Here is a 9,862-nt window from a genome sequence, read left to right on the forward strand (position 1 = left end):
TCATATTTTGAGTCAAACTTTCCTAGGTGCTCATTATCCTTAAGTACAAAGCATTTACAGCCAAAGACATGAAAATAAGATATGTTTGGTCTATGGTCATTCCATAATTCATAGGGAGTCTTATTAAGAGAGGACCTGATTAATACTCTGTTCATTACATAACAAGCAGTGCTCACAGCTTCGGCCTAAAAATATATAGGTAATTTAGGTTCATTAAGCATTATTCTACCCATTTCTTGCAAGGACTTATTCTTTCTTTCTACAACACCATTTTTACTGAAGGTCCTAGGTGCTACTATAAAAAATCAAGGTATTAGTGAAGGATCAAATTTGTCACTAATAATATAGTATTAGTGACGGATTATAATCATCACTAAAACCCTAATACCGTCACTAAAAATTCTACATCGGTTATGCTCAAATTCATCACAAATAGTAGAGTATTAGTGACGAATTACAAATACATCACTAATAGTACAGTATTAGTGAAAGATTCAAATTCATCACTAATAGTCGGGTATTAGTGACGAATTTCAAAACCGACACTAATACTCTACTATTAGTAACGAATTTGAATCTTTCACTAATATTATACTATTAGTGACGAATTCGTCACTAATACCCTACTATTAGTAACAAATTTATAATTCGTCACTAATACCCAACTATTAGTGACGAATTTAAATCCTTCACTAATAATTTAAAAAATTTTAAAAAATTTAATACTAATTTTTTAATCATCAATTCCTGTAAAAATATGTAATTACATTTTCGCATATATAATTTGAAATCATAATTACTACAAAATTCATAAATTATTCAAAATTTTGAATTCAAATACAAATTCAATTAAAATAAAGAAATTACATCTGGTTAGATAACAAAAAAAATTTCAAAAAATTTAAAATTCGAATAGAAATACATTATACAAATTCAAATTAAAATACAGAAAATTCATTTGTTCAAATAACAATAAAAATTAAAAAGAAATAATCAAAAGTTGTATCCGATGACTATAGTGCATGCATGGCATCGTGCTGATGTTATGACAACCACGAACCCTACAAATTAAGAATTATAAAAAAAAAATTAGTACACAAATGGAGAGCTGACGCTCAATATAATCAGGAAAAAAAATATAGAGAGTGCGCCACACAATAATTTTCAATCCTAAACGAATAACTGAAATGAATGTTAATGACGTACATATGAATATATACAGTTGCATGCATCAAACCACGCACGTAAACACTTTAACCCATTCTCAAAACAAAATATCCCTGATGGTGGACAAATGATAATGCTTATCCATAGTTAAAAGCAAATGATATGTCATGTATGTTAATAGATGCAAATTTAGAGTTTAATGAAATGACTTTTCGTTTAACTTTCACTCATCCTTTCAAAAATATTTTAATATTCATTTTATCATAATTATCTTTGTACATGATTTTTTTTTTTTTAGGAAAATTTTAACAAAATTTCTACAACATGCCGTCTATAAATTGGACATTTTCCCATAAAGCCTGTACTTGAAACATGGTTGTTTTCACAAAATAAAACACTTCAAGCATACAACAACCTAAATCCACTACTAGCATGCAATTCACAATATAATGCATCAGCCATACAGTTGGCTGATTTTATTCACAAAAAGTATTTATTCTACAAACTCAATATAATGTAAACATTTTAAAGATTCGTGTCTTGCACTTTTTAAATATTTTTTCTCCAAGAACATTCTCCTATTTTGAAATCAATAGCTAGTTTTAATTAAGAATTAGTTATACATTTTTTTTTTTTTTGCTCACCTAATTTTACATATAATAAATAACACATTAAATATCATAAATGGAAGTTATGGGCACATAATAATACTTTCTCTACTAACAAAGGACACTTAAATGGCAGCATTTCAAGAGAGTATCAATGTTTAAGCCTCAAGAGGAGGTTCAGAATCATCCAACTCTGAAAACATCCTAGATCTATAGTTAGTTATTTACCGCTTTGTCTGTTTCAAATAATAGTTGGTCCACAGACAAGACTTCTGCCATAATAGCCTCATTAATTAGAATGACACCCTTTAGTTCCTGTTGTTCCACTGAAATACATTATTGTGCAAATATCACTCTTCCGTTTTGGAGGAATCTCATAATCCAAACTTCCCCGGAGAATAGGAAAACAAGATAAGACTTGTAATAAGATCAATTTCAATGACAAACCAATCATTGAACTACACATCACAAATATGTTGTGATTCCATATAAAAACAAAATGTTGTTAAGCATCTTAAGATCATACCATTAAAGCAAATTCTTCCCAAGAGTAGCAAGATACTCCATATTCTTTAGCTTCCTTCTTTTGTGTGCTAGATATATTTCCAAAACTGACAATAGCTAAACAGAAATGACAAATATCTTAGTTACAACTACGTTGGATTACTCATCATATAGACAAGTGGCATTTTGACCTACTTTTTAGGTGTGAATTACACCTTGGGAGACATGTTAGCATCTGCACAAAGGATTACCAATTAAAAATCATTAACGAAAATATAAAGAGAGTGAGTTATCTTATTAAAGGAAAATTAAAGAATTTCCCAGTTGGAAGTTTAGAACTTATCTCGATGATAAGTTTGTGAGGTGGGTGGGTGTGTGTGTGTGCATGTGCATGAGAAAGAAAGAGGGGTCATATAAGTTCAAAAAAACCTAAAGATACGAATCATGCAAGCCAATTGTGTCAGCTGCCATCACTCTCACTACTAAGGCCAAATAACTAATAGTATTCTTTCAAAAACGAACCCTAGTTGCATTGCATTTTTACATCATAATAATATGACCAAAACAACACAAGAAAAATTAGTTCACAAGTGACAAAAACATCAGTCTAAACAAAATGATGTTCAAATGCTTCTGAAGTGTTGTCATATACACCTAACTGTTACACAAAATATTGTCTTTTTACCAAGAAAATAAAAAGGCATGTAAGTATTGTAAAGCTTGATTTTAATATTTATATAACCAAAAGCCACAAAAATTTAAAATTGAATGGGACTTAATTAATTCATTAATCAATTATTTTGATACACCCACTACAAGGGACGAGATTCAAATCCCAAGCTACTGTTGGAAACTGGGAGATGAGGGCCACTAAGCTATAAGCCTCAAGGCTATCATCCAGAAGGGGGAATTATATCATGAAAATTGAATATTTTTTGCATCTTACGTTGCTATTTTTAAGTTTGGTACCACATAAAGTACTAACGAATAGAATCATCAAAATTCCAATGGCAAGAAAAAAAAAAGGTAGCAGTTGAGAGAAGTGAGTTTGCAATGTGTTTATGAGCCTGAAATTCAGACCTTGGATTTCAATTTGCCAAATGCACAGTCCCAAACACAATACTAATAAATTTACATCCAAAAAAATTCTAGGCTGAATAATAAGAACATACAGCTGCCATGTTGCTCTCTTGAACAAAAGTAACTGATACTTCAGTGTGGTTGATGATGAATTCCACTACATTAGCACCTGTGGTAGAAGTGTAGAACAACATAAGAATCATAAGATTTACTAAATTTGTGGTTTTTTATTAATTGTTCTGATTATCAGGAAAAATCAAGGGTGATGGTGAAAAGCCAAAACAAAAGAAGGCATCACAAACTAAGAAGTTCAATGGAAAGGAGAAGGGCAACACACCAAGAGTGTCATATAGTGTTCATTTGAATTAAATATATATTATTTGCTATATATAATTGAATTGTAAAATTATAATTGAGTTTACTGTCTTTTGAGTTTTTTCAAAACCAGTATATTATCTGTTGAATTTTTTGAGTTTACCTTCAGCCTTAAGCATAGTTAACTTTCCACACATTCCTATGAACTAATTTCACTGCCAAGTTAGTCAAAGGCCCACCTAATGTTTTCAAACATTGTCCATTTGTGCACAACTTTTCCATTATGAACTTATTTTAAACTCTCATGAATGTTCATGTATTGAATTCTACCTCCATAAATGGATCATGTTCAACCAAAGCTGATTAATTAATTACCCAGAATCAAAGGGTGACAGATCAAAACACCCATAGTTACAAATCACTATTAAGAAACTTCTGGTTGATATGATGTCCTCATACTACCTTACTCTTTCTTTTACAGTAAGTTTGCACAAATCCTTTTAACAAAGGAGAGAAAATAAAGACACATATAAAAGAGAGTTAAGCAATAAATGTAAACTCATTAAACATTATGGAACACAACCAAAATTGGGGAACAAAATCAGCACCTGTAAGATTTTCCTGAAGCCATTTTGAATTCTTTGGGCTAATGTGGCTATCCCACCACCAAGAGTACAAACGCCTTGACTTTGGCTGTAATAAGGCTTCCATGACTCCGGCAATGAGCAAAATAGAGCTAGTTTAGACCTTGCAAAAGCCTAGTCCTTGTACCAGTGATAAAAACTCAGGTAATGGATCCAGGCCAGAATAAAATTTTGATGGATTCCCACGCCAATCAAATTCCATAAAAGGCTTTGCAACACCTACACACCAAGATCATAAAAAAAACAAATTAATAGATAGATGAACAAGTAAATAAATAAAGTAAAAATATGATTGATCTTCTTCAGAACTGCAGATACCTTGAATCAACTATTTCAAAAGTGCCACCAATGACCAAACCACTCGAAACACCTCCACTAAAATGCAGATTACCTACTCTCAGTTTAACACCAGTCCACTAACTGTGGGGCAATTTCAAATCCTTGCTTGAAATGTTTCCAAATCACTAATCAAGGACGCTGATTCAGGAACAAATAAAGAAAACCAAGGAAACAATAAAAACCAGATCTGCAAGTTTTAAAGAAGAAGGCATAAAAAAGGCTAACTAAAATGCAGAAGGAATTTTGTCTTCTCTGCATAGAACAGATCACAATAGGTAAAAGCGTTGCGATGCAAAGCACAAACACCCCATATATGTTACCTCGATCTCCCAAAGCCCACAAATGAATATGCATCAAAACCACCTGATCAACAGGACCCATATCAATAATCAACACAAGTGGCATAACAAGAAGGAACTTCAAATGAAAATAAAAAATCAACCACACCTAGAAGCTAAAATTCCAAAAGAAAATCCATGAACACGTTCAGCAACCGTTCAAATGAACACAAAGCATAATCCATACACAGATGGGTCTAAAAAAAAACTGACAAAAATGGTTCTGCAAATCCGAATATATAATGGCTTTGCCCTTCCACAAAATCTCTATCTACAACTCTAAAAACCAATCTACCCAAACATCTACCACAAGAACAAACAAAAAAGAAGAAAAAGAAGAAGCAAACCTAGATCCTAGCGAGGAGCGGCAGCAGCGGTGGTCGAAGTAGGGAACGATGACGGGCGAAAGCTGGGTTGCGATGGCGATGGCGAGCCAATGGAGACGGGCGAGGCAACGGCAAATGGTGACGGAGAGAGAAGGATTAAGAGAGAGGAGGATCGGGAGGGAGGAGCTGCGAGAGAATGGAGGGAAATTTTGGGGTAAAAATGGGGAAATAAGAGATAGAGGGAAGGGGCCAATAGTAAATTCGTCACTAATAGTTTGAGATAAAAAAAAAATTATTTTTTTATAAGGGAAGTATTAGTGACGATTCCCAAATCTGTCACTAATAAGGAGCCAATAATGACAAATTTGTAAATTCGTCACTAATACTCTTAAACAAAATTTTATTTTTTATTTTTTAAAAAGGAAAGCATTAGTGACGGATCTGTCACTAATAAGGGGCAAATAGTGACGAATTTATAAATTCGTCATTAATGCTTTGAATTAAAAATTTTTATTTTTTTTTTTAAAAAAGGAAGTATTAGTGACGGTTCTCAAATCTGTCACTAATAATAAGTCAATAGTGACGAATTTGTAAATTCGTCACTAATACTGTGAACTAAAAATTTTTAATTTTTTTTTTTAAATGGAAGTATTAGTCATGGTTCACAAATCTGTCACTAATAATAGGCCAATAGTGACGAATTTTGTCATCACCAAATTCGTCACTAATACTGTGAACTAAAAATTTTTAATTTTTTTTTTTACAAAAAGGGAATTACTAGTGACGGTTCTCAAATCTGTCACTAATAATAGGTCAATAGTAATGAATTTGTAAATTCAACATTAATACTCAGAAAAAAAAAAATTTTATTTTTTTTTTCAAAAGGGAAGTATTAGTGACGGTTCTCAAATCCGTCACTAATAATGGGCCAATAGTGACAAATTTGTAAATTCGTCACTAATACTCTAAACTAAAATTTTTTTATTTTTTTTTAAATAATAGTAGTGGCGGTTATTTAGTTGTCATTAATGTTTATCTTTTAGTAACAAATTTAATTCGTCACTAATACCATAGAAATTATCGCTAATATTTTTCCAAGATTATTTCTGCGTGAAAAATATTTTCGTGCGATATTTTTCGATTTTTAGTGAAACTATTGGTGACGGATTCAATTTCGTCACTAATAATGCATATTAGTAATGGTTACTAAAATCGTCACTAATACCCGCTTTTAGTGACGAAATTGAATCCATCACTAATAATTTCATCACTAAAACCAGTTTTTTTTGTAATGTGTAGAGAAATTATGAGATATACCCTCTAGGTCACAGTAGTTCTCTATGTCATCATTTTTTAATTCAGTTCCCCTATCATTTCTAATGTGCATTATTTTGTATTCATTTTGAATTCTTTTACAAAGTCTAGAAAATAAATCACATGATTCATCTTTATGTGTAAGAAATAATACCCATGTGAACCTAGAAAAATCATCTACAATTACAAATGCGTACAATTTTCCTCCTAAACTTTGAACTCGATTAGGACCAAACAAGTATAAGTGTAACATTTCAAGTGGTCTAGTGGTGGATATGATTTTATTTTTCTAGAAACTTGATCTCATTTTCTTACCCATTTGACATGCATCACAAATTTTGTTTTTCACAAAAGGTGTTTTTGGTAAGCTTTTAACTAAGTCCTTTTTCACAAGTTTTGACAAAAGGTCCATGCTAGCATGCCCTAGATGTCTATGCTACAACCAACTTGCTTCATTTATAGCAGAAAAACATGTTGCATGTTAAGAAACTAAGTTATCAAAACTGGTGGTGTAAACATTTTCGTGACGATCAACAGTAAAAAGGATTTTGTTATCAGATTTATTTTCAACAATGCATTTTTCATTTTTAAAGGACACCCTATAACTTTTATCTCACAATTGACTTATACTCAGAAGGTTATGCTTTAAACAATCAACTAATAAAATATTATCAATAATGAGGGAAGGTTCCTTACCAACCTTACCTACTCCGATGATTCTGCCCTTTGCGTTGTCCCCGAATGTCACGAACCCTCCTTCTTTAGGAGCAATGGACGCGAACTTGACCTTATCGCCAGTCATATGACGTGAGCACCCGTTATCCATATACCACTTGTCCTTGGATGAGGATGACCTTAAGAACACCTGCAAAAATATTTAAGTAACTGATGCTAGTCCCCAAATTTTGTTGGGTCCAAAGGGGTTAGTGTGTGGTTCACCTTTGACTCTCCACACTTTCTTAATTTTCACATGTTTATTTCTAAAAAGACAGTCAAATTGAATATGACCTATCTATTTGCATTTATAACATGTTATTTGCCTGAATGATTTTTTAGGTGGACTGTAGGATTTTGATTTACGAGTAAAATATCCCAAATAAAGATCTTTTCGCCTTAGAATTCCAATTCCATTAAATTCGAGACCTTCTTTACTAAGCGAATTTTTTTGGGCCCCAAGAAGTTTTTCAAAATTTTTTTGGTCCTCTATACATTTGTAGATAATTTTGGAACTATCCTCCAATTTTCTTTCAAGTTCAGACATTTTCGAATTCTTTTCTTTTTGCCAAGTAAAGTGAACAGATTTTCCAATTTCAAAAAGTTTTGACCAATTTTCACATTTCTTTTTCAAAATATCATTTTCCTTGGTCATCTTTATTAGCCATTTAAAGATACGAATGTAATCATGCTGCAATTCTTTATATGTAGGCATGCTATCAGAATCACAATCATCAGAATAATAAGAGGATAAGGAGTAGGATGATAATACCTCATCATCGTGTGTCATCAAACACAGGTTAGCAACCTCAAAGTCACTATCATCAGTGTCTGAATCATTACTATTTTGTTTGTCCCACAATGCGCCGACTTTCATTGCTTTCTTCTTTTTCTTTGATTCCTTTTTCAGCAACGGGCAATCTGGTTTGATATGCCCGACTTTGTTATAGTTGTAGCATGTGGGAGCATTTGATTTTTCTTTTCTTTTGCCTAGTTCTCCTTTTCAGATACTAAATCTCTGAACCTTCTATATGACCTGCTATTCTTTCTGAAGAACCTACTAAATTTTTTGGTAAGCATAACTATGTTATCTCCTGATTTTGGTTCGCTACAATCACTAGACATGTTAGTAGATGTTTCCAAAGTGACCACCTTCTTTATTCTATTTTGCCCATTTACTCTCTCATTAATGGCCAACTCGTATGTGCTAAGTGACCTTATTAGTTCATCTAGGGACATTGCTTTTAAGTCTCTACCCTCAGCTATAGTAGTAGCCTTTGCTTCCCAAACAGGTGGCAAACCCCTAAGAATTTTCCTAATCATCTCAAATGTGGGATATGTCTTGCCTAATGCATGTACTGAGTTAATGATATGAGTGAAACGAGTGTACATGCTTTGAATAGATTCACTAGTGTTCGTCCTGAATGCTTCATATTCACTAATCAACATATCAATTCTACTATCTTTTACATCTCTAGTGCCTTCATAAGTAACCTCTAACTTATCCCAAATTTCCTTGGCAGTAGAGCATGCCATAACCTTGTTGAATTCATTTACATCAAGTCCACAGTATAAAATATTCAATGTAGTTGCATTTATACTTACAACTTTCATATCATCATTAGTGTTCTTCCTCAGTCTTAGGTACTCTAACCTCATCTTCAATTTTCATGGGAACAAAATTTCATTTAGAGACAACTCTCCACACCTTCCAATCAACAGTTTGAAGGTAAATGCATATCCTTTGTTTCCAGAAGGTGTAATTCACACCGTTGAAAATAGGAGCACGTGCAGACGAGGGTCCCTCAAGAAAAGGGGTTACAGTATTATGAGTAATTTTGATCTTTTTGCAGAAAAATGATTAAGTCTGAGCAACTAGGCTCTGATACCAATTGTTGACTTTACTATAATCCCAAGAAGGGGTGAATTGGAATTTTAAAATTTTTCTCTCCTAGGTTAAATAGTCAGCAGCAGTATTTCACAAGCCCAGGGTCAATCTAGAGCATATATAAAATAAACCAATAAATATAACTATAATTAAATTTGCACAAGTAAATCAACCGAGCATGCATGGTATAGTTAAGTGTATTTGTGTGTGTGTACATGAATATGTAGGTGTGTGAACATAAATATGGCTTTAGATATATATATATATATATATATATATATATATATATATATATATGTATATGTATATAAGTATAAAAGTGTTAATGTTTGTATTTAGATATTAGTATATACTAAGTATAGGTATTAGTGTGCCAATGTGTGTAAGTGTTTTATCAACATTAGCTCTAGTAAATTCATTTTCTATTTTAAAAAACTATTAGGTACTTAGTTGAGGTATATAGTTGAGTTCTAAACTCAAGTGTCCAAATCAGGCCTATGAGGTCCAAACTTAGTGGGATTAGTTCCAACACGTTTGTGACATTGAATTGGCCGTGCTAGAGTTGACGATACCTAAAAAATCCTCTCCAGTTGAAAATTAGATGCTTAAAAGCAAAATGAGTTTC

At 32.3% G+C, this 9,862-nt stretch overlaps 1 protein-coding gene across 4 annotated transcripts; it reads right to left on the minus strand.

Annotated features, from left to right (window-relative positions):
- Positions 1-803: 803 nt before the first annotated feature.
- On the minus strand, positions 804-5,530 carry LOC131146321 (probable CoA ligase CCL6). Of its 4 annotated transcripts, none has more exons than XM_058095863.1 (8): positions 5,343-5,530; positions 4,978-5,020; positions 4,637-4,795; positions 4,283-4,537; positions 3,452-3,528; positions 2,475-2,514; positions 2,302-2,396; positions 804-1,061 (listed from the first exon to the last, which is right to left on the minus strand). In XM_058095863.1, exons 4-8 carry the CDS (start codon positions 4,383-4,385, stop codon positions 1,044-1,046), a joined length of 333 nt encoding a protein of 110 aa, XP_057951846.1. In that variant the 5' UTR covers positions 4,386-4,537; positions 4,637-4,795; positions 4,978-5,020; positions 5,343-5,530; the 3' UTR covers positions 804-1,043. The 4 variants fall into 4 exon arrangements, 2 of the variants coding, with proteins under 2 accessions (XP_057951846.1, XP_057951847.1); XM_058095864.1 differs by having other exon boundaries at positions 4,637-4,844; XR_009134306.1 differs by lacking the exon at positions 2,475-2,514.
- Between the last annotated feature and the right edge of the window lie 4,332 nt (positions 5,531-9,862).

This window comes from Malania oleifera, chromosome 13 (assembly GCF_029873635.1).
Source record: "Malania oleifera isolate guangnan ecotype guangnan chromosome 13, ASM2987363v1, whole genome shotgun sequence".
Classification (NCBI taxonomy): Eukaryota; Viridiplantae; Streptophyta; class Magnoliopsida; order Santalales; family Ximeniaceae; genus Malania; species Malania oleifera.